The sequence below is a fragment of the Hyaena hyaena genome, unplaced genomic scaffold (genome assembly GCF_003009895.1).
Source record: "Hyaena hyaena isolate Hyena2069 unplaced genomic scaffold, ASM300989v1 scaffold_601, whole genome shotgun sequence".
Taxonomy (NCBI): domain Eukaryota; kingdom Metazoa; phylum Chordata; class Mammalia; order Carnivora; family Hyaenidae; genus Hyaena; species Hyaena hyaena.
In genome coordinates, this window is record NW_024081232.1 from 404,496 (window position 1) to 430,293 (window position 25,798).

The following is a 25,798-nucleotide window of genomic DNA, read 5'->3' on the forward strand; positions in this document are numbered from 1 at the left end:
ACGGTATTATTTCAAACACAGCAAATCATAAAAGTTCTGTAATCTCCTATATATAAATGTACTTTGTGAAAGGCTTTTGTGACATACATAAGAGACAGTTAAAAGCAAAATGTTGAGGTGATATTTGATGTACCAGTTGCTTTGCTGTGGCTTTTAAGCAAAGAATAAAGTGTCAAAGGAAGGTTTGCTTTTTTCTTCTATACTGGAATTCAGTCCTTCCCTGCCCAAATGATGAAGGTTACTTAAAGGTTTTCACTGTTCAGAGGTAGGGAGAAAAAAAACACAACACCTCAGCAGACAAGAGAGCTGTGGAGTTGATCAAAGATGTCAGCAGCATGAGAGGGAGAGATTAAAGGAGAAGACAGGGCAGGATAAAGTATTACAGAATACAGGGTAAAAAAAGAAATACTTTGTAATAAAAGTCAAAAGAGGCATAAGAGCAGTAAGGACGATGGTGGGTAAACTAAATGAGTTAATAAACATTTCCAGCAAAGCCCTGCAAATAATGTAACAAGACACTGAGATGCTTATACAGACATATTCTAAACATACTTAAAATTTCAGAGATGTTTAAAATTTTTATTTTTATTAATTTACTTACATAATCGCTACCCCCAGTGTGGGGCTCGAACTCACGGCCCCGAGATCGAGAGTCTCAAGCCCTTCCAACTGAGCCAACCAGGAGCCCCCAAATTCAGAGACGTTTAAAATACAAAACATTAAGTTCAGGCAGTGGGATGGAGGATGGCATGGGAGAGCAAGGAGGGTGGCAGGTGACAAAGAAAACAGAAGAGGAGATGGAGACGTTGCTCCAGATCCCTGTCCATCTCCCACCCCATTTCTGTACTGGGAAGACAGTGACCTCGTACTCGCATGGCGACTGCTGTATTTACCTCCAGACAAACCGTTCTTTCCCCTGGTGCTTCCGGCAGTGTCCAGGCAGCACCCCCTTCTCCTTGACTGACTGTGTCTGAACTCTGACAAGGAAGTGGTGGGAAACAGGATGTCTGAATAGAGACGGATGCACGACCATCAATCAAATACATTTATATTGTGTCTGACACATTTATATTGTGTCAATCAAAACACTTCATCAATTAAAACACAAGTACTCTTGGGGCACCTGGGTGGCTCAGTAAGTTAAGCACCCAATTCCTGATTTCCGTTCAGGTCATGATCCCATATTGGACTCTTGCTGGCCGTGTGGCCTGCTTAAGATTCTCTCTCTCTCTCTCTCTCTCTCTCTCTCTCTCTCGGTCTCTGCCCCTCCTCCACTTGCACACATGCTCTCTCTCAAACACAAACAAACAAATATCCCCAACACAAGTACTTTGGCTTTACTCCTCATAAAACTGTCTTTTCTCCCACTTAGTCCATAAAGAAAACATCTGCTTTGGTGCCTGGTTCCAACAGTTCTGCAGTGTCTCTTCTCTGTGCCTGTAGATGTGTGGTCTTACGGAGACCGAAAGTTCCTATATGTCAGGGTCTGATGAGACAGGTGTGATCTTGCATATGTATGTAAGCATTGTATAAAATAGTCAATACATCAGTAAGATGTACCATCAATTCTTTATTTGGCAGTAGTAGAGATACATCCATGTTACAGAGTTTTATTTTGGCTAAAGAGCCAGTGCTATTTTTTTTTTCTGCTACTGTAGAGCTTCACTTTTACATAAATTAGTAAGTACAGTCCTTACATTTAGGAAATAGACACATTTACTAATATCAGCCAAGTAAAGATAATACATGATTGTTCTCAAACTAAGCAAAATGATAACATAACAATCATTAGGAACAAAGAAAGAATGCCCTTATTTCCATTAATCATAGATTATACAAATCCTTGAGTCTCACTTAGAGAAATTTCTAAATATGATTAATCCAAGCAAAAAACAAAAGATTTGAATTCAGCCTCATTCTTATAATCACTTTGAAATATATACTCCAAATAATTTCCTATGTGTTCATATTAATTAAAATAAAACCAAATTATGTCACGAACATAATTTAAAATTTGATTATGAAAGGTCACAGAGAAGTATATTAAATGTTACTTTGGCATTCCTATTTCGTAGGCTTAAAGGGATAATAAACTAATTCTTTTGTGATGTAAATAACCACTCTTTAGGTAATCATTTAAGTAGAAAATGTGACCTTTTTAAAAATTGAAACATAGTTGAGACACAATGTTGCAATAGTTTCAGGTGTGAACATGTTACATCTTAAGGCAAGAGAAAGTTTATATTTTTTTTTATAAAGTCAGATAATTTAACAACAGAATCAAAATAAATGGATGCAAATAAACAGTACTTTTTTTCTGAGAGAAAGGTTTTTGGAGCTGACTAGAACAGCATGACAAACTTGGCTTCTTTATTTTAAAAAAGTAACCTCAATTTGATATTTAATAAACGTAAGCCTTCGAGAATAACTAGCCTTTTGAACAAAAACATAGAGAAACAAAAATAGAAAAAAAAAGTTAGCAAATATGAATCACCTGAACACTGATCTTTTTTCTTCCAGAAAACAGGAGAAAAAGCCATTTTCTCAGGATGATTTTAACACCCTCTTATCATGTACACAGGGCAGTGGATGTTAGTAGGACTCACAATGGTCATGTTAAGTGTCAAACAGGGTTCCTTCCTAAAAGGCTCCAGACTTAGTTTAATCCTTTTTTATTATTACAACACTGCTTTAACTGTTTAACCTAATTTCAAGGCAAACTGGAATTGGTACATATGTTTCGTGTATGAACCGTTTTTGAGAGATGTTTAACTAATTCAAGTTTCTTCCCTTACAATAGAGAGGTTTTTCCCATACTTATCACCCTGAAGTTGTATTTGGTCACTCTTGTCTCTTTTGTCAAAGGCCACAAAGAAAGCATTTTTGCTAAAGTAGTAGCTACACAACCGCCTAGAAACTAATCAAACTCACTGATTTTGACAAACCAACCTCTTGAATATGGGTGGCTTTTTTTCTTAAGGTGAAATGTAAAAGAGAAGAAAAAACACCTTCTGGAAAGCCATTCATCTTATCTGATGAAATAAATTCCCCAGAGTTATATTATGTAATAGCAGCATTATTAAATAGTGCAATTCTTCAAAATAGATTTCAAATAATATCTTCCTCAAATAAAAAAGTAATTAAGTTTACTTCTATCTTTGTTTGTAAAACCACAGCTTAAAACATTTAGCCTCCCCCCGCAAACAGGAAGATTAATATAAGCAATAACTGTCCTGTCTACACAATGATGGGAATGTGTGTGTGTATATACACATGTGTGTGACTCATTCAAGGTCAGGGGTACCTCAACAAGAAGCTAAAAATACAAGAGATGAGTTAAAAAATAAAACAACATATAATGGAACTTTTAGCTTTGATACTTCCAATGATATTCCTCCATCAATAATAAGAGTTACGAATAGCCAATTGTTAAATTAATAATATACATAAGGAAGGTCAGGAGCTAAATATCAGAGCAATATTTCATACTGTTTAATGCTGTAACCCATATTATGGAACACAGTAACATGAAAACAGCATAAAGATTCTGAAACTCAAATTTTGTAATCAATATTACATATATATGGCACATATGTAAATTTAAAACCTTAAAAGATTATGCTTTTTCCCCTTGCTTTTCATTTTCTATTCATTAATCAGAAACTAGGCACTTTAAAAATTCGTTTTTAAAAAATATACTTCAGATCTTTCTGGGTAACTCACTCCTAAAATAAATAAAACCCACCTTAGGAGCATAACCAATGAATCCAATCCATTGATTTGCTGAGTGAGTCACTTTAAATAAGTGGTATATATGGTTTAGACACAAAATTAATACAGTTCTGAATGTATCTAATATACCCTGAAGAACCCCTCATATGAACAAGCCATTTGTTCATTCATTTATTTATCATAAAGGACATGAAATATACTTCCATAACACTAAAAAATATTTTGTTCTATCTTCAGGGGAAAAAAAAAAAACCTTTAAAACTTCACTAAGAGTCAAAGTATGAATATTTTAAAAATAGGGGCATAATATGACAAACCCCCAGTGTGCTAAGTTCTATAAAAGGAGAAAGGAAAATTATTTTACTGTATCCAGATTAAAACCTTGAGATATTTATTGGGAGACAGTCTCAAAACTACACAAACAAAAAATCTTAATTACCTCTCACAGTTAATAAATGTTATCTTTTTAATCAATATTCATTCAAGGGAAAATGCTCTAATCTATAAAAAGATAAAAGAAATTTCTTCAGTCTCTATTCTAACTTATAGGACCAAAATAATATATTTTGGAAACTGCAATAAATCTAATAAAAACTTGTAAGCTTTCAGTGTCAATTCATTTAAATGTTTTATAAGATAGCCATTACAATTTTTTTGATTCAAACATAAGCGAATGCACAAGCAATAATATAAGCAGTACATATTAAACATCACTATTGCCCAAACTTGATTAAACAATGAATAACTTTACAATGAAAAATACATTTTCAGGCAAAGTTAAACTTGTTGAAACAAGGAGTCATATATTCTTACATGTGTGGGCCACAACGGTCTTGGCTAAAGTGTATATATTCTAGGTGCAAAGCATAAAAACAGCGCTTTGGAGAATGATACTGGACACTGCAGACAACTTCAAGACGACATATTAACTCCCAAGTAACTGGTTTCAATTCAAGCAATATTTCTGTAAAATATACAACATTTCACCACACTTAAATTATTACCTAAAGACTAGAAAATGTCACTTTGGATACAGTACACAGGGATTCAATGACAGAACTTCTGTGTAAATATAGTAGGATCACTTGTTCTTTACTGGATTTTTTTTTCCCTCCCTGAGTCCATATCCCCAATTCCTTGTAATGTGTGTTACAAAATCAATAGTTACCTTAAATATTTCATAGCACACTCAAGATGTATGGTTTTTATGGTACCTATTGTACTTTGGCTTCCAACAGGCCACTGGACATAACATGACCATGACTACTTATACAACTACTTGTATGCCTCAGTGCATCAGCTCCAAGGTAGGCCATTAAGAGTTCAGTGCGGCGAATAAGTAACTGCATGAGGTCTTCGGCCAAAGTCTCTATGCTGGAATAGCGCACCTTCTCGAAGTCGAAAATGTCTTTGAGAAAGAAAAGAACTTGATTCTGGAAAATGAACACAAAACAAATTGGCCCTTAACAGACCACAATTTTGTTTATCTAAATAGCTACTAATAGTGTAACAAGCATTGAATTAGGAGTCAGAAGGCCAGACTCCCAGTGCTAGTGCCATAACCATTGGAAAAGGGACCTTGAACAAGCGCTTACACCTTTCTTGGATCTCATTTTATTTTTCTGTAAAATACGGGATAATACTAGTCCTTTGTACCTTTCAGAGCTCACATGATGATGAAAAAGAAATAATCTATTGGGAATGCCTGTAAACCCTGAAAGCACTATATAAATTTAAGAAGCTATTATTAATTTCTCATTAACTGACCCTTTCACTGTTACTTCTGAACACTGGTACTAGTATAAGATAGAAGAGTAAACTATTTCCCATAATTGTAACTTTTGGTTCTTTTAATTAATTAAATTATTTATTTTTGAGAGAGAGGGGTGGGGGAGAAGCAGAGAATCCTGCACTGAGAGCATGGAGCTCGATGCAGGGTTTGAACTCGCAAACTGTGAAAACATGACTTAAGCCGAAACCAAGAGTCAACGCTTAACTGACTGAGCCACTCAGGTGCCCCATTTTTAAGTTTTAAGTGTATATTTTTCTGTACCTAAATAAAGTAAGATACATGAAAAATACAAATTTCAGATTTCAAATCAGTGGAAGATAATGAATGATATTTCATTTCAGTAAGTTAACACTTCTGATGAAACCCATTTTAAAAAACTGACGTATAGTTGATATACAGTGTTGTATTAGTTTCAGGTGTACAACACAGTGCAAGTTCAACGCTGACATTACTCAGCGTTCACCACCGTAAGTGTAGTTACCACCTGTCACCATGCGATGTTATCACAACATTACTGACTATATTCCCTATGTTGTGTTTTTCATCCCTGTGACTTATTTATTTTATAACTGGAAGTTTCTACCTCTTAATCCCCTTCATCTATTTTGCCCACCCTCTCAATCCCTTCCTTTCTGGCAACCGCCAGTTTGTTCTCTGTATTTATTTACTTAAGATTTCTTTTTTAAGTAATGCCTACACCCAATGGGGGGCTAAAACTCACAGACCCGACATCAAGAGTTGTATGCTTTACCAACTGAGCCAGCCAAGTGCCCCTCTGTATTTACGATTCTATTTGTTTTTTTTTTTTCTTTTGTTTGTTCATTTGCTTTGTTTTCTGGTTTCCACATATAAGTGAAATGATATGGCATTTGTCTTTCCCTGGCTGACTTATTTCACTTAGCATAATATCCTTTAGGTCCATCCATATTGTTCAAAATGGCAAAACTCTCATTTTTTAAAATGTTTTTAATTATTTCTGAGAGAGAGAGAGAGAGAGACACACACACAGACAGCATGAGCAGGGGAGGGTCAGAGAGAGAGGGAGATACAGAATGTGAAGCAGGCTCCAGACTCTGAGCTAGCTGTCAGCACAGAGCCCGATGTGGGTCTCGAACCCACGAACCGTGAGATCATGACCTGAGCCGAAGTCAGACGCTTAACCGACTGAGCCACCCAGGCGCCCCTCATTCTTTTTTTCTGAAACTCATTTTAGGCAAGTTGTATACTACTAACTAGTAAGTCTCAGCCTGTTATGATGAGAGGAAAAAAGTAATTCCAAAGAACAAAAAACAGAAATACTTACTTTCTATCCTACAGAAATCAAATGTTAAGAAGTACTAAGAAGGCACACATCATAGATTTGCTTAACTTTATACCTGGACGAGTTGTTAGCAATCAGCCTATCAAGCCCCCTCATCTTAGAGATGAAGAAAAAGAAGACAAGAGCATGATTTGCCCAGATTCAGACTGTTCATTAATGACAAACTTAATTCTCAGTCCAAATTTTCCCCACAAACACATACCTTCCATTTGGGAGTTCAAGAAAACCATTCAAAAACTGATCAGTTTTGAATGACAGTAAAATAAATATTTCTTAAACATTACCATAAATGCTATATTAACAGCACATAAACATAATTCAACTTTTTATTTTTTATTTTTTATAAAAGTTCTTTCTCTTTTTTTAAAATGTTTTATTATTATTTATTTCTGAGAGACAGAGTGCAAGCCAGAGAGGGGCAGAGAGAGGGAGACATAGAATCCAAAGCAGGCTCCAAGCTGTCAGCAAAGAACCCAAAGCAGGACTCAGACTCATGAAACGTGAGATCATGATCTGAACCAAAGTCAGATGCTTAACCAAATGATCCACTCAGGCATCCCAATAATTTAACTTTTTAAATCAGCACTATAGTGAAACATCCAAACTTACAAACATCAAAAACTTTCAGATTCATACTTGATTATGTTTACTTTTATTTGCTCCTTGAAACAGCCTAAATTCAAGACTATTAAATAGTGAGGCTTGGGGTGCCTGGGGGGCTCAGTCGGTTGAGGGTCTGACTCTTGATTTCGGCTCAGGTCATGACCTCATGGTTCATGGGATAAAGCACCAAATTGGGCTCTATGCTGACAGTGCAGAGCCTGCCTGGGATTGATTCTCTCTCTCTTTGCCCCTCCCATGCTTGTGTTCTCTCTCTTACATTTATATCTCTCAAAATAAATAAATAAACTTAAAAATAGTGGGACTTTTCTTGGCACTGTGCCAGGCAGAAAATTCTGCAGCGTACTAGAACTTGTATTCTGTAATACAACCTTAAACTTGCATGTTATTTCTCACACCCGAGATTTTATCATTCATGTTAACCTTGAACCAGAATGTAGCTCTAAATTGCCTACATGTGCAATAAAGACAGATATTTGTTTTATAAATTTCAAAAGGGTCCAGGCATGAAGAACAACTGTCTGCAGCAACTTGACTGTAACATGGTACTAACACCATCCAAACACGTGTCTCCATTATAGACGGAGTTGAATTGATAGTGACGGGACTTATGATATTTACTCCAGGATATAGCACCAAATCTATATAATAATGTTCCACTGGCATTTAAAAACTGAATTCAGGTGATTTTTATAACCTTACCTTTCACTGATACTCTTTTTTTCTACACAAGCAAAAGCAAAACAATAAAACTTATCTGCGTTTTGATTTAGAGAAAAGAAATGATTCAATGGCTGAACGTACCTTAAAGAAGCAACATAAATCATAGAGAGAATTTCTAGGACCCAAAAAGCCCCAGGCTAGGACAGGGCTGATTTGCTCACAAATGGCATAGAAATGGGCAAAAAAGCCATCTGGGATCTGTTGGGAAGTAAATGAGAATCAAGTTATTTTTACCTTCTTGAATTAGCTATCTCTAGTAGAGAAACTCTAATTGCTGCCCATCATATGACCGGCTCTTTTTTTGAGGGCAGACCAAGGGTTAATGGTGAGCCAGTCTACCAAGGATGTGAATAAGCTTACAAGTAACTTTTACAGTCACAGGATGTTTTATGTAATTTTCATATTCTAGCAAACAGTTTCAAATATGCTGAGGAACATTATTTCTTGAAGGCATTTTCACCTCATAAAAATACTTCATAAAAAAGCAATCATATAAGTGTTGTAACCAAGCAATAACAAGAATGCTATTGCGTTCCTTAGCACTGTAATTTTCAGGATGAATGAGATGACCAGGGTTTCAGCTATTAAACAGCTTTACACAATCACTTAATTAGATTATCTGAAAAAGACCAAAATGATTTTTAAATGATTAAGCACAAAAAAATGCTTATTAGAATCCTTTCAGTTGAGGAACCAGATATTATCAAGGCATTTAATTGTGTAATGGCCTCTTCTTGTGCAATAGTAACATATACAGTTGTAACTTAGGAACCTCTCCAAGTTTATTAATAGCCTTCTGAAATTCTCTTGCTATAAAACATCCTGTGGGATTTGTCATATAGCATCAACTGGGGATAACTATGTTTTAAGATTCTGTCTCTTGGAGGGGTTATTTTCTATTTTATAGGCTCCAAATCATCTTCTAAACATCAATTTAAAGAATACAGATATTGTAACAGCAATTTACCATTATATTCCAGATAATATGCTCTATTTAACCTGATAAAAAGTTCCTGAAAAAGTAGGTCATGTTAACATCATTTTAATCATGTAGAAAGTGATACTTTGGAGGAGTTAAATAACCTGTCCTGAATCACACACAGCTAACCAATGAAGGCCATAAAGTTATGAGGGATGCACTGAAGTTATCATTTAGTCTGAGAGGTTCTGCATATATTAAAATTCTAAATCCCACAGACTATAGTAGGAGTTCAGACAGGTAGGACATTAGCATGAGCTGAAGTACGAGAACACGCTTTGCCAAGTAATAATGTGAGCTGAACTCAACAAAAGGTATGATGTATTAAGTACAGAGGATAGAGCATGGCATTCCAGTTACAGAAAATAGTTCCCCAAGAGGTGAGATAAATAGGTATCTGTGGGTAAGGCAGAAGACAAATCTAAGGCACAAGATTTATGCTAAGAACAGATAAAGCTAGATACATTATTGTCATGATTATTATGGTAACTAGCACTTATTAAACTCGTTTCTGTATTTATGCTTTAAGTTTTATGTTTAAATGAAGCTGGTAGATATTTTCTCATTTCACCCTTACAGCCACCCCATGAGGCAGGCACCAACTCCATTCTGCAAAAGGGAGAAGTGGAGTTCAGCGGAGTCAGGAACTTGATTGAAGTCATAACAGCTAGTGAGAAAATTAAGCCTGCGTCTACTAGTCTGCTCCCTAACCCCAAACCAGTCTCAAACATCTGAGTTTATAATCATCATTTGGAAAGCTTGTTCAAAACACGGGGTCTCTGGAATCATTTTAAACAAAAATTATTCAAATATATGGCCCTCAGAATTATTTAAAAAATTCTATCTGAGCCATTTCTAACTCTAAACTCTTTCCCACATAGCAGAAATCCCATGCATGCCTCAAGAGGGAGAAGGAATTCAAAACAGGACAAGCCAACCCAGTACCAATAAGTCACTCATCAGGCTTGAGTGACAGTCCTTATGAGCTGCCATCCCCACTTGAGGACTGACTCAGCTGTTTGACAGGAGCCTCAAATCACTCAACAAAGTAGTCCAAGGCAAAATGAAGTTTACCTTCATCTGTTGCCTTTTCTGTTTCAGCACTGACCAACAACTTGAAGCCACAGCCTAAATAAATGCAGATGAGAAAAAACAAGACTTAAATTGATAACTGCAAACATTGCATTAGGAGAGAGTTTTATTAGAAATTCATAGGTTATGGGTCTAAACTGTTCAAAACATTAACCACTGAAAAGAACTAGTCCAGATTCCTTCCACTGTTTGTAAAAATAATGAAAAGATACTTTGTGTTTATAAATTTTAAAATTAAATGCAAAGACACTAAAGGAAAAAGGCTGAACTCTGGTACCAGAAACTTGGTAACCAGAGTTCAACTCTAGGAGTTCTTCAATTCTGTTCCTATGGGGAAAGAGTGAAAATGAAAATATGTGTACAGAGATACACATGCATAACAACTGTTGTGTGTGTAATAATGAAGACAGAGTAATTTTTTTCTTCAAGAACAGTATTGTTGGAAATAGTTGTAGGTAGAGCTAACAGTTTTATTCTAATAAAGAACTAAGAAGACAACCTTAACGACAGGGCCTAAAACACCCAAGTGGATCTTAAAGAAATCTGGCATGGTCCAACTTTGAACAAGGTCACTTTACCAAATCAGTTATAGAAATGGGAGACTATATACCTTCCACAGGTAAAACACCTTTTAAGGGAAAAGTGGATTTATTAAAAATGCTTTCAAATGTAATGGCAGGAATTTCTAAAATATTTGTGAAATAGGCAGTTGGAACATTTTTTTTGAAAGGCATTTAAACTGCATCATGAATATCCATTCCACCTGCTTCCAGGTACACACTTAAAGCACAACGAAAAAAAATAATGTCAGACAGATTTAAGTAGAAAAACACAAGAGAAATTGAAAACAAAGTACAGAATACAGTTTAAACTGGTTTTATGTCTGCACACGCCTCTTTCTTTTCCTACCCTAATTAAAAAAAAATTTTACAAATTTTTTATTTTTAAGTAATTTCTACACCCATTGTGGGGATTGAACTCACTAACCCGAGATCAAGAGTCACATGTTCTAACAGCTGAGCCAGCCAGGCGCTCCTTTCTCCCCTAATTTTTGATATTATTTGAGAACATGAATCTCCATATTTCCTCTGAGAAATACATATTGTCTTTTTACAACTGCTATATTGAGTTCAGTCACAGAGCCAGTTCAGTTACAATTTTTGGTTAGGCCTGAACTAGTCTGAAGCCTGAGTTTATTCAAGATCTGAAGAAATACTGGGTCCTCCAGGTCAAGGGAGGGACTGACGAGAGCCAAAGAGGAATTTCATCTGAAGACATAGTGTATCGTACACGTCTGATTCCAATATCAAAGAATGAACTCAGTCTCCACACTAGTCATTCTATAGGCAGAAATATAAGTAAATCTTATTAATCTTCCCAGTTCTGACCATTTTTCATCAAACTGAAATGGTTGAAAACAAGGTAAACCACCACTTACAGTTTCTTTGAAGGAAGAGTTTAGCCAGCGGTTATTTACTACATTCTGTATGGATGTGGGTGGGTTTTCTAAATCTTCAAAGGAATCCATTAATATAAAATCCAGAACAACATCATAAAAATTCAGATTTTTCACCTGCATTAAATTATGAGTTAAAACACAAATTATTGTTATATAACACTGGAATACAGTCTGAACCATTCTTTATAACAGCAGGGTGTTCTTAGTTTGAATCATATTAGATCTCTGAGAAAAAAAGAGGAAGAGGAGAAACAAATATGAAAACAACTCGTCACCAGAAATTGTAATTCACATAAAACAGCTGTTCGTTCCTAGATCCCATCAGGTGAAATTAATCTCTCCTTCACTGTATTCTAGGAGTCCTTTGTTGATGCTTTTATTATGGCATTCACAATACTCAACTCATTTGTTATTTAGTTACTGGCATGTCTGCCTATCTTCCCCACCACACAGTGAGCCTCTTGCTCCTTCATTCATTCATGCGTATTGTGTTGTACCACATTGTACCAGGTTCTCAGACTTCTACAGCAACCAAATTAGAGTCTTAGAATTTAATGGAGAGAACAGACAGCAACTAGTAATTCCACAAATACACAATTATAAACTGTGATAAACCCAGTAAAGGAAAAAGTATGAGGTCTATGAGAACTTTATGACAGAAATTCTAATCTAGACTAGATTTCAGAGAGGGCTTTCTTTAAGGAGCAAGGCATCCCAGGTACAGGAAGTACCTGTCAAAGCATTTAAGGAAAGAAGTAACACAGTAGTGTGGAGTCAAAGAAAATCACTGAAAGTGTGCTGTAATCTCTATAGCAAAGAGCATAGGGGCAAGTGGCTGGAGACAAAAAGGAAGTGCTGGGTCCATGTGAATGATTTTAGATTTTATCTAGTATTTTGGGGAGGCAGTGGTGGAGAAGAGATGGATGATCAGATCTGCATGTTATAAAGACTGTTTATAAAGCAATGTGGAGAGGAGGGGAGGGAAGGAAAGGGGTGAGGAGGGGAGAGGTGATGGGGAGGAGAGGTGATGGGGAGGTGGGAAGAGGAGAGGAGAAAAGGTGATGGGGAGGTGGGGAGGTGGGGAGGGAGGGGTAGTGAGGGGACCCAGGAATGCAAAGACTGAAGTGGTCCAGGGAAAAGAGTAGTTGCTAAGGCTACAATGGCAATGGCAGGTAAGAGAGAAGTTGAAGAAAAAGCAAAAAGATTTAGAGGTTAAAACTGACCAAACCTACACATAAATATGACAGAGCAGGCAAGGACCAGGGGGGTGTGAGGGTGGAATCCCAGGTTCTGGCCACACAACTGCATGGATACCAATTCCTTCACCAAGTGAGGGAACACCACAAAAAGAAAGATTATGTCTCTGTGTACCGACGTTTTTCTCTGCCTAGAAAGCCTTTCAGCCCCTTGCAAACTCATTCTTTAAGCTTCTGTTACAAAATGTTCCAGGCTCATCATGGACTTCTCCTATCCCAGTTCTGAGATCAGCCATTTTTCCAAGGAGTCCTCCTTCCATTTAGTGAAGAGTGGTACTTAGAAGACAAGCTCCATGTGCTAGAAATAATTTCTTTTGAGGTGTTGCTGCTACCAGATCCTCTCAGTGAACAAACTAGGAACTCTAAGTAGGCTTATATATATGCAAACCTTTATATTTCTTTCTGCAGCTGTCTGTCTGTCTCTCTAACTATCTGGGAAACTACAAATCCACACGGACAGCTCCAATTCCAACCCTAGCTTTTTATACCTTCCTTCTGTGATAGTGAGAAACCTGGCTCCCATTATTCTCAATATATTTAGTTATTTGTTTGATACTGAGTAGCCAATCCCCTGGCCTCTCTAAGAAGTCTGTTGTCCCACTCAAAGCCAACCTTGCACAGATCACCACGACCATCCTGCTAGGGCCTTCTCATTGATGGATGAAAGAAGGAAGGAAGGAAAGAATGGTGAGCTTAAAAAAACATTTTCAACTATTGCTATAAAGACTATGGTTGCTATTTTTTATGACTGTCATAACCACACCACATAATTGGCTTTACTCTCATTTAACAGGGACAAGGAAATAGTGGCCCCAGATAATGTAAATATTATATGTATATAACTAAGGGGAATGAATATTATAAAAAATTTAAACTTACTCCTCTAGCAGCAAGTTCCATTTCAGTACTATCCCAGTGATCAGTCTGCTCTAAAAAATATATCATTTCATCAAAAACATCTTCAAACTTCTTTGGATTCTGTAGAAGAAAACACATTTTAATCCTAAACTTAACCTTATAACAAAGCTCAAGCCTACAAAGCAAATGAGTTACTCTTCAAGTATGTTTGTTAGATCTTAATTCTATTAAGTAACTGAATTAAAATACATTTTCAAGATATGCCATATTCACTTGGTTTAATATTTTGTTATTCCAACATATGGCAGGAGCCAAGACTAAGAACATTAGTAAGATGTCATAAGCACACTGCTTACTAATCAAATATGTATGCCAGTTTAGGTCAGTTCTTAGGATGAAAACTTGGGTTACAGCAGATACTGTGATGCTTTTGATGCAGTTCTACTCCTTTTAGAGAATCTCTAGTTGAAATCACTGGTTTTAATCTGTCAGGGGAAGGCCAAGGAAGCAACATAAGATTTACAATGGGAATTGCAAGCAGTTAATATCACCTTACATTTATTTTGCACTTATTTACTTATTTTTAATTTTTTTTTATTTTTGAGAGAGAGAGAATGTGAGCACAAGAAGGGGAGGGGCAAAGAGAGATGGAGACACAGAATCCGAAGCAGGCTCCAGGCTCTGAGCTGTCAGCAAAGGGCCCAACGTGGGGTTCAAACTCATGAACTGTAAGATCATGACCTGAGCCTAAATCAAGAGTAGGACACTTAACTGACTGAGCCACCCAGGCGCCCCCCTACTTACCTTTTAATTAATCATCGTAAGAACCCTCTCAATAGTGTACCATAAATATAATTCTATTATGCAAATGAAGTAATTGAGGTTCAAAAGAATTGGGTTACTCTTGCATTGTTGGTGGGAATACCAACTGGTGTAGCCACTCTGGAAAACAGTGTAGAGGTTCCTTAAAAAATTAAATATAGAGCTACCCTATGACCCAGCAATAGCTCTACAAGGAATTTATCCAAAGGATACAGGAGTGCTGCTTCATAGGGGCACATGTACCCCAATGTTTATAGCAGCACTATCAACAATAGCCAAATTATGGAAAGAGTCCAAATGTCCATCAACTGATGAATGGATAAAGAAGATGTGGTATATATACACAATGGAATACTACTTGGTGATGAAAAAGAATGAAGTCATGCCATTTGCAACAACATGGATGTGAAATACATCAGTCAGAGAAAGACAGATATGTTTTCACTCATAAGTGGAAGTTGAGAAACTTAACAGAAGACTATGGGGGAAGGGAAAAAAAAAAGTTATAAACAGAGAAGGAGGCAAACCATAAGAGACTTTTAAATACAGAGAACAAACTGAGGGTGGAAGGAGGTGGGGAGGCAGGGAGGCAGGGGGTGAGCAGGGAAAATGAGTGATGGGCAGTGAGGAGGGTACTTGTTGGGATGAGTACTGGGTGTTGTATGTAAGTGATGAATCACAGGAATGTACTCTCAATGCCAAGAACACACTGTATATACTGCATGTTAGCTAACTTGACAATAAAATATTTAAAAAAAAGAAAAAACAAAAGAAAAGAACTGGGCCAGAAAACCAGGTGTTCCAAGTGGCTCAAGAAAGCCCTGTTTCATTTGATTTTTTTCTCAACATCTGGATACAGCTTGCCTAAAGGGAAGTGGTTCCTTACAGTCTTAATAAAGTTCTTGCAATTGCTCTGCCTCATTCAGCCCCATGAGTAAGAGTAAGAGGCTACTCAATTTGTATCTCCAGATTTCTGAGACCACTTCTATTTCCTAGAACCTTAGCAACCAGGATTTGAGGGAAGTAAGAGAGGAAGGATTAGAAATAACAATAGTGGTAGTTGTGGCATATCTAACAATGACTCTCAACAGGACATTCACAGACTTTATAGAAAACTGGGAATAATTTATGAGCGACAACTTGATCAAAATAGTGTAGACTTCATATGTAGACACTAAGTCAACCCAAGACGAAATCATGTTCTTTGATAATTTATTGTTATTTTTATTAACTGATTTTTAGTATGTGCGCCTCTGCAATGATCTGCAAAAACGTTTTCTTTGAATAAAAATTCAATGTACTGTAATCTTTAGTTCAACTGGAACAACAATAAAAAACGTACCAAGAAAACAAGTTTACCTTTCGTGCTTTCACAATTAATGCTGACAAAATTTTCCTTCCACTCTCAGCAAGGAATATCCTGTTGGTGGTTTCCGAAAGTATTACCTAAAAAAAATATTCAACCCCAAAGAAAAAAGAAACCAATAATTAATTTGAACGGACATTTGATTTTACAGCACATCTACGCATAAGCGACCCTGCTACAGTCAATGCACTGTATGTGGCACTATCTCAGCATGTAGACCACAGAGAATGTTGCAATTTACTAAAATAAAAAGAGCTCTTGAAACCTATAATAAAAAAGATTAAAGGGAAATAATATGAATTTAAATTCTGTTCAATATTAGAAAATCCAAAATAAATGTTACATAGTCCCCAAAACATAGAAAAACAAGGCTACTTTTTTTCTTAAAGGATTTTATTTCATTTTAGGAAATCAATGATTTTACGATTGATTCAAATAAAAAGCAATCTAGAAAACACACTAATTGATAATAAGAAAGGTATTTTATTTTAAGCAGCCATTTGTACACATCTCCAGTATCAAAATACCCTGTTTGACAAAGTGTGGTGGACCTGGGAAGCCATGGCACAGGGCAAAGAAAAATGAAGACTAATGAAAGGAAATAGGAAGCAGGGAAAATAAACTTAGTAGATTTTATACTTGCCATTAAAAATAAGGATAATGAAGAGCAAAGAGTTGCTTTGTTTATATACGGCTAGGTTCTATAGCATGAAGGTGGGGATGAGTGGCTAGGTGAAGTCACTTAATGTTAAAAAAAAAAAAAAAATACCTGAAAAGCCTGTCGAATACAGTGAAGTTTGGCAAGAAAATCACTGTCTCCTAGGCACTCCAACATTTCAGTTCTATGTAGTAAACAGGGAAGACAACCATTAAACTGCATTCAAGATCAAGCCCACTACAAATGTGGACTCAAACAAGGCTTAACCTCCAGACCTTAATATAAAACACATGTCTTTTCAATACTGACAACCATGTAAAAAATTTTTTTCAGCCTAAAAAACATTTGCCCCCATTCTCATAAACATCTTTGATAAATATTACACAAACATAGCAACAGCAACTTAATGTTTTTCATAAACAAAAGCAAGACTGAAATGGTACCTAAGCACTCTCGAGTAAATTTTCCCTTCTTCAACTAGATGCATGGCTTCTTCATAAAAAGGGCAGTGGCAGAGCGACTCCAGGCTATACGCGTGCCGTGCTTCTCGGTGTTCTGCAAGCTAGGAATACAGCAGGTTACAACACATTCCCCTGATACAAGGAAGAAAACTTTATAAAAGATGGGAAATAGGATCTTGCTAACATCAAAGTGTACTCAATTCGATTAAACCATAAAAATAATTCAATAAGATTTTACAGCTAAATGTTACAACTGAATTTTACAGCTTTTACAAATGAATTTCAAAATTCAGTTGAAGAAGGAGTACAACTTTATAATAAGGTTTGAATTCAGTAGCTTAAACCCACAGGATACAAAGAAAACTATCTTACAGTTCACCAATACAAATAGCAGAAGATGAAGCATCAAAAAAGAGGGGAGGATTTTATCATGCAAAGAATGCTCAAAGATATTATAACTCACAATTGTGACTGAAGTAAAACTTTCTACAAAAATACTGAAATCTCAATTTGGCTAATTCTAAAGAATTTTTTCTCATATCCAGTTCTGACTAACCTTTGAATAACTGAAAAACAGTCATACGACTCTGGTTCACATACAGCTCTACAAATGAAATTCCAGTCTTCTGACAATTCATTAAAAATAACAACTGCAAACACTATAGAAGAGCCCACTAAGCAAGAAGGCTTTGGAGTGATTTTTATTTTTCAATACTAAGTGATCCATTTAAATGACATGCTGTAGGGTTTTTGGTGGTGTTGTTTGCTTCAAAAAAAAAGTTTTTTAATTTTTAAGTAATCTCTACACTCATTGTGGGGCTCAAACTAACAATCTTGAGATCAAGACTCACATGCTTTACCAACTGAGCCATCCAGGTGCCCGTTCTGTTGTTTTGTGTTAAAAAAAATTATTTTCAATGTTTATTTATTTTTGAGAGACAGAGACAGAGCGTGAGCAGGGGAGGGGCAGAAAGAGAGGGACACACAGAATCCAAAGCAGACCCCAGGCTCTGAGCTGTCCACAAAGAGTCCGATTTGGGGCTCGAACTCATGAGCTGTGAGATCATGATCTGAACCAAAGTCAGACACTTAACCAACTGACCCACCTAGGTGCCTCTGTTGTTTTGTGTGTGTATGTTTTAAATGTTTATTTATTTATCCTGAGAGAGAGAGTGCAAGCCAGGAGGGGCAGAGAGAGAGAGGGAGTGACTGACTACCAAACAGGCTACGTCCTGTCTGCACAGAACCCGATGTGGGGCTCAAACTCCCACATGAGGTTGAGTGAGATATGAGCCAAAACCAAGAGTGGGACACTCAACTGACTGAGCCACTCAGGTACCCCTGTTTTTTTCTTTCCATGTTTTGTCTTTTAATAACAGCTTTATGGAGATACAGCTCATATAGTGTAAAACTCATCTTTTTCAGTGTACAATTCAGTGTTTTTGTAGTATATTCACTGAGTTATGCAATTAGCACCGCCTTCTAGTTCCAGACTATTTTTACCACCCCAACAGGGACCTCTGTACCCATTATCAGTCATTCTTCATTCCCTCTTCTCTCTAGCCCCTGGAAACTAATCTACTCACTGTCTCTAGAGTTTCCTACTTTGGAAACTTCATGTAAGTGAAGCCAAACAATATGTGGCCTTTTGTGTTTGATTTCTCTCACTTAGCATAATGTTTTCATGATCCATCTAAGATGTAGCTAGTATCAGTACGTCATTCTTTTTTATGGCAAAATTATATAGATATACCACTTTTTTTTTCTCCATTCTTCAAATGATAGAAATGTAAGTTGTTTCCACTTTTGGTTATCATGAATAAGTCTGCTTTGAACATTTGTGTAAAAGTTTTTAATGTTTTCAATTCTTTTGAGTATATACCTAAGAGAGGAGGGGTCAGATGGTAACTCTAACTTTTTGAGGAACTGCCAAATTGCTTTGCAAAGAGACCCCACCATGTTCCATTCCCAGTAGGGATGCACAATGATTTAGATTTTTGCACACCCTCACCAATAACTATTATTGTCCATTTTTTACATTGTAGCCACTCTAGTGGGTGTTAAGTGTTCTTTAGTTTCTCTAATGACTAACAATTTTGAGCATCTTTCATCTCCACACTGGCTTCTGTATATCTTCTTTGGAGAAATGTCTATTCAAATCCTTTGTCCATTTATGGTTGAGTGGTAACCATTCATTATATATTCTGGACATGTATCTTTACAAGGTACATGATTTATAAGTATTTCTCTCAATATTGGGAGAAATATGCTGTTTTTTTTTTCCACTTTCTTGTTGGTGTCCTTTAAAGCACAAGAGTTTTTACTTTTGATAAATTCCAATTAATCATTTTTCTCTTTTTTCTGCCTGAAATTTTATTCCCCACTTATACAGAATATCAAGGTCAGCCAGCAGTGAGGGGCTGGGGACTGCTAGGCCTTTCCTGGACATATGCATAGTCCTGTGCATGCCTGTGGCCTTCTAGATTCCCAGGAATATACTGGAACTTTTCAAAGCCCCCTGTTAAAATCTCGTTTTTCAATTTTTCCTTTTAAGTGTTTTGATCAGCCTCTTATTAGCCCTGATTGGTATCACCACCTCCTGTATGTAATGTTAAACAATTGCCACCGATTGTTTTTGACAAAGGCCATAGGGATAGGTCCTTCCTACAGAGATCAAAGAAAGTCCTGAGAATGGAACTTTGTGGGGAGCTGCCACACAGGTCAAAACAGTGAGAATTTTGTGAAGCTCCAAAGCCATTAAGTTTCTTTTGGTGGTTGCCAGGCTCCTGGTTTTTGCAATTACCACAGTTGTGAGCTTGCTAGTTTTCAAGACTATGGAGGAGAGGGAGATGGGAATAGATCAAATTAAAAATCCACAAGTTCACTGTTCTCACAAAGCCATTTTTCTTGAATAAATGCCCCTTAAATTTCTAGAATTTTTTCATTAATTTTCAGAATTCTTAAAATTTTGATTTTGGCAATTCTTGCTGGTGTTTTCATAGCTTTTGTAAAGGAGATTTTTGGAGGTTTTTAGTTTATTGTTCTAGAAGTATTTCTCCATGCTGTAGGTTTGGCACTTCATATGCACCCAGAGCTGTGCTAAATGTGTTAAGTTGATAATCTCACTTAATCTTTACAACTCATAAAGAAGATACTATTATTATCCACATCTTACAGATGAGGAAACAAGAGATTTACATTAGCAAGAACATGTCCCAAGTTCCACAACCAAATGGTAGAATTTAAACCCAGGTATTAATTCCAGAGCTTGCTTATACTCTTAAATATCATACTATAATTTTATCAGCCTTATCCAAAAAGCCAAGGGGAAAGAAGTTTAAGCATCAGCATATTTTAGATAGTAATAAATATGTCTATTAGACCAGAGGCAAAAACAAAAAACAAAACAAAAACATAAACAGAAATGATAATATCTGATATTATATATTCTCTACTTTAAGTAACAGTTCCTCTCATAATTTAAGGAAAATATATTATGCTAAAAGCAAAGTGTTCCTCAGGTTTAAAAAACCCTAACAGGTTTTAAAATAACTTAGAAGTTCTTTAGATATTAAGTAAATTTTTGTACCACTATCAAAACAAGAATCTATGTTCACCTACCAATAGAGAAAAATCCCAAGGAAGAAAATAGGCCTCCAGTTAAACTTTCTACATAAAATAACTTATACTAATAAGAATGAATAAATCCAACAATGAGAGATTCCAGAGTCGAGTCTTGATTTATTTGTCTACCTTGCTTATTTGTTGATTTTGCTAAAGTGATTTTTTAAATAAGACTCTTGAGATAAGCTTGCAGCTGTGAAAATACATCATACTGAATATTTGATACTAACAGTATCATCAATCCTTAAGACATGACAACTCAGACATTAATTTAAATTATAAATCTTACATTCCATAGAGCAAAAAGCACACTATTAAAATGATGGCTTAAATCCTCATTTTAGAATATATCTTACAGGAAGAATTTTTTGACAAAATTCCCAAAACTTTTTTTTAAAGTTTCAGAAAAAGATTAACATTTTACTATAGCTGAGATGTTATTTATGAAGCAGAGGTCAGTAACACAGTTTAATTCCAGCATATGAGCATATGGAAATGTGCAATTTACCTTGAAAAAAGGTTTTGGGGTGTTTTTTTTTCTGCTAGCCAAAATTTGATTTGAAATGTCCTTTACTTCTAAATTATTCTTCCCCCAAAAGGCACATTTCAAAAACTTATTTTAATATTTTTAAAAAGAAAAGTAATATATTGGTTTATACCAAAGCACCATCCTGCCTCATTAGTTATCTCCCATAGTTCACAAGTACCATTAAAAACTAACATATAAGAAATCAAATAAGTCAATAACAACAGCAACAATAAAAACAGATAAAACAGAAAAAACCCATAAATGAAGCAATCAGTGAAAACAATGTTTTGTTAGCTGCAGATTTCCAACATCCTGAATTACTTTTCTCTTGTTCTCAATGAGGTGCAAGAGGGACTTGGTTAGGTTTTCCTTAGCAAGCAATGACTTTGCTGAATGTGAAGTAGTATTTTTAAAAGCCTTAATATTTTTTAAGGCTCTGAACAATCATAAAAGAAATGTCTAAAGTCCTAAAACTGTATAAGTTGTGTCATGATATAGGCTAAGTTCCATTTTAATATGGACTATTTTTTATATGTTTACATTTTCCTTTCAAATCAATGACCTAAAATGACAAATAGGACTTACAGTTAAAGAAAGCAGGCTGACTGTTTACCCTTATCTCACAAAAGAAATTAAAAAGGAAATATGCCCACAATAACCACACTCCAAAATAGCCCTCAATGACTCTCTCTAGTACTCATACTTCATTCCATATGGAATAGGGTCAACCTGTGTAATCAGCAGCATACTAAAGAAATGGTGAATGTGAATTCTGAGGCTAGAACATAACAATCATTGCTTTCATCTCACTCTCTCTTGGATCACTTCTTCTGGGGGAAAGTCACGTCCTAGATGTGATAACACTTAAGCAGTTCTGTAGAAAAGTCTTAAGTAAGTAACTTAGGACTCCTATCAACAGGCAGCACCAACATGCCGCAAGTGAGCTATCTTGGGAGCAGATGCTCTAGCTCCAGTCAAACCTTCAGATGACTATAGCCCCAGCCAACATACTCGATCACGACTTCACAAAAAACCTCAAGCAGGACCACCCAGATAAGCCACTTCCAAATTCATGACCCTCAAAAATGATGCAATAGTAAATGTTTATTGTTGCTGTTGTATGGGAAAATACTTCGTTTGGGGGAGTGGGCAAGTGTTTAGTCTCACAACTTCTGGAGCTCCTTCCTGGTGTCAGTGGCTTTGTTGACCTCAAGCACATAAAAGCATGTGGTCTTATGTGGAAACTAATTTGACAATAAACTATTTGTAAAAAAAAAAAAAAAAAAAAAAGCATGTGGTCTTGCTCAAGGGCTGACACTTGCCCAATGTGACTGTGTCACTGACCTCAATGTCTCCAAAGCAGGAGGACAGGTGCACAGACATAACCTTAGGGCATTTCTCAAAGCAGTTGTACTTTTGGATTTAGGTGAAGGTAGTCCTGGCAGATGATAACAGTCCTCTGCATCTTCATCTTGGTCATCATACCAAACAATCTGTCTGTTTATACCAATAAAGGGGCATTTCTTGTTAATGTACATGCCTTCAATGGCCTCCCTGGCCATCTTGAAACCCAGACCAATATTCTTGCAGTATTTTGTAGCTTCTCCTGGCTGATTTTTCCAAGCAGGACTCTCTTATTTTGAAAGATGGTCAGCTGCTTTTGGTAGGTTTGCTTAGTCCAGAAGATACTCCTCATCTAATATATGCAGGTGCAGAATTAAATACCAAAATAAAGGGCTCCCTGGACTAGCCCTTAGGACTCAATTCTCACAGGACTAACCCTAAGGCCTAAGACTTCTAAAATACCATCCCATAAAACTTGAATTTTAAGAAAATAATTTCCAGGGCACCTGGGCGGCTCAGTTGGTTAAGCGTCCAACTTCGGCTCAGGTCATGAGCTCACAGTTCATGACTTTGAGCCCTGTGTCTGGCTTTGTGCTGACAGTTTGCTGAGCCTGCTTCACATTCTATGTCTCCCTCTCTCTCTGCCCTTCTGCTCAAACTCTGTCTCAAAAATAAACATTAAAAAATTAATATAAAAAAAGGGGCACCCAGGTTGCTCAGTCAGTTAAGTATGTGACTTCAGCTCAGATCATGATCTTGTGGTTCCTAAGTTCGAGCCCTGTATTCAGCTCTGTGCTGACAGCTCAGGCTCTGTGTCTCCCTCTCTCTCTGCCCCTTCCCTGCTTGCACTCTGTCTCTCGCTCTCTCAAAAATAAATAAACATTAAAAATCTTTATTTTTTTTTTTTAATATTTTTATTTATTTCTAGGAGAGAGAGAGACAGCGTGAGCAGGGGAGGGTCAGAGAGAGAGGGAGTCACAGACTGAAACAGGCTCCAGGCTCTGAGCTGGCAGTCAGCACAGAGCCCGATGCGGGGCTCGAACCCACGAACCACGAGATCATGACCTAAGCGAAAGTCGGACGCTTAACCGACTAAGCCACCTAGGTGCCCCTAAAAATCTTTAATATAAAAACTTAAATAAAAATAAAGAAAGAAAGAAAGAAAGAAAGAAAAGAATTCCCCAAACACTTGAGCCTCCATTAGACCCCAAGCATGGAGCTCCCAGGATTTAGAAGGCTATAACTATTAGATTAATGCAAAGATATATGCCCTCAGCCCAGGAAATCAAGGACATCCAGAATTAACCCCCAAATTGGGGCGGAGTCCTGCTATTCAGAACATGTCTCTGAGGCCGGGGGGTCTTGACAGCTTTGGCCCCAGCCCCAACTCCACACTGAATCATATTATTGTTTTAAGACAGTAAGTTTTAGGTAATTTATTACACAGCAACAGGTAACTAATACACATACTAGTGGGAACAATACTAACAGCAAAAGACACAAATTTCCAAAAACTGAAAAGCAAGTGGAAGTATGTGGACAGATGAAAAAATGATGAGGAACCCTTAGTCCAGAATACATTTAAGAGAAGACATAATCAAGGGAGAGACATTTGCTAAGCAGAGTCTCAAAGAGCGCCAGGCTTGAATCAAGACGGGTATGAGACAGGACTGAAAAAGGGATTAAAATGGCAGGTTAAATGAAAGTGTGTGTCCAACTATAGTGATCCCACATATCATTGTAATTCCTGCTCTTCCCCCTTCATCACTGAATAGGAGGGCCACTTGCAGAAAAACAAATTTTCAACCAAATAGCATTTCCCTTTAAAAATTATCTGATCTGTCTGGAGAGAGTAAGTCTGCTAGGGTAATTGATTGGCTTACCAGTATAATGCCCTTTTCATTCTGTATCCAGGTGCACCCTGCCTACTAAGCTATTTCCAGACCATTATCCTAAAGGAAAGACTGCCAATCATCACACCTCAAAGAAGTAAAGGGAGTCTCGTTAATCTTCCTGTTCACAGGAGAGACAAACATTATAAAGCACTGTAAACCTACGCAATTTACCTAAGAACATCAATCCAGTCACCTATTAAGCTTTCAAATTTGGGAAGAAAACCACAAGAATGAAAGCCCATGACAGACAAAATTGGTCCCAGAGAAAGGAAGATAATTCAAGAAGTAGAAATTTTAGGGGCGCCTGGGTGGCTCAGTCAGTTTACATGTCTGACTCTTGGTTTCAGCCCAGGTCATGATCTCACGATTTGTGGGTTTGAGCTCCACATTGGGCTCCGGGCTTGGGATTCTCCTTCTCTCTCTCCTGCTCTTCGCCCCTCCCCTGCTCTTTCCTCTCTCTAGCTCTCGCTCAAAATAACTAAATTTTATAAAAAATATAGAAATTTTAAATGGCAAATACTGCTTTCCCTTTTTAGATTATGATTATTCTAAATATTTATCCTTATCATTTTGTATATTATAATTAGTGCCTTATTTTGGATTGCTATCAGCAAGTGCTATCAAGTCAGAGAGGTAGGTATTAAAAACCTTTGTCCAAGCTTCCATTAGCATATGAGTAGAAGTATGTGGATTATAAAAAATAAAATTTTCTCTTTAAAAATTTTCTCTATTATTTATATATATATATATTTTTAATTTTTATTTATTTCTAGGAGAGAGAGAGATAGACAGCGTGAACAGGGAAGGGTCAGAGAGAGAGGGAGACACAGACTCTGAAACAGGCTCCAGGATCTGAGCTGGCAGTCAGCACAGAGCCCGACGCGGGGCTCGAACCCACGAACCGCGAGATCATGACCTAAGTGAAAGTCGGACGCTTAGCCGACTAAGCCACCCAGGCGCCCCTCTATTATTTATAAATTAAATACAAACACATGCTGCAGAGTGTTAATTCTAAGAAAAACTGAATCCACAGCTAAAAATTACTCTTTGCGGTATTAGTTTCTACCTATTAAATGACAATCTCTTTAACAGATGGGAGAGCTGGGAGCATTCAATGCAGTGGTATCCTAACATTCAGAACCTGAAAATGTTATGCTAAGTGAAAGAACATAAAAAAACAAAAGGTCACATATTGCGTGATTTTATTTATATGAAATGTCAGAATAGGCAAATCCTTAGAGCAGAGGTAGATTAGTACTTGGCAAA

At 36.7% G+C, this 25,798-nt stretch overlaps 1 protein-coding gene and 1 non-coding gene across 4 annotated transcripts in view; both read right to left on the reverse strand.

The window, feature by feature from the left end:
* Positions 1–611: 611 nt before the first annotated feature.
* On the reverse strand, positions 612–684 carry TRNAE-CUC. The gene has a single exon. It is a non-coding gene; the product is annotated as a tRNA-Glu (tRNA).
* Positions 685–1,550: 866 nt separating this feature from the next.
* The window catches only part of MIGA1 (mitoguardin 1), a 94,114-nt gene continuing 69,866 nt past the window's right edge, over positions 1,551–25,798 (reverse strand). For 2 of the 3 annotated variants that reach the window (XM_039257069.1, XM_039257070.1), the window contains exons 9-16: positions 17,123–17,241; positions 16,791–16,863; positions 16,015–16,101; positions 13,855–13,953; positions 11,699–11,833; positions 10,243–10,296; positions 8,271–8,387; positions 1,551–5,165 (exon numbers count right to left, since the gene is read on the reverse strand). In XM_039257069.1, coding sequence (XP_039113000.1) covers positions 4,947–5,165; positions 8,271–8,387; positions 10,243–10,296; positions 11,699–11,833; positions 13,855–13,953; positions 16,015–16,101; positions 16,791–16,863; positions 17,123–17,241 — 903 coding nt within the window. In that variant the 3' untranslated portion in view covers positions 1,551–4,946. The remainder of the gene's footprint in view (positions 5,166–8,270; positions 8,388–10,242; positions 10,297–11,698; positions 11,834–13,854; positions 13,954–16,014; positions 16,102–16,790; positions 16,864–17,122; positions 17,242–25,798) is intronic. The other variant, XM_039257071.1, reaches the window with a different exon arrangement.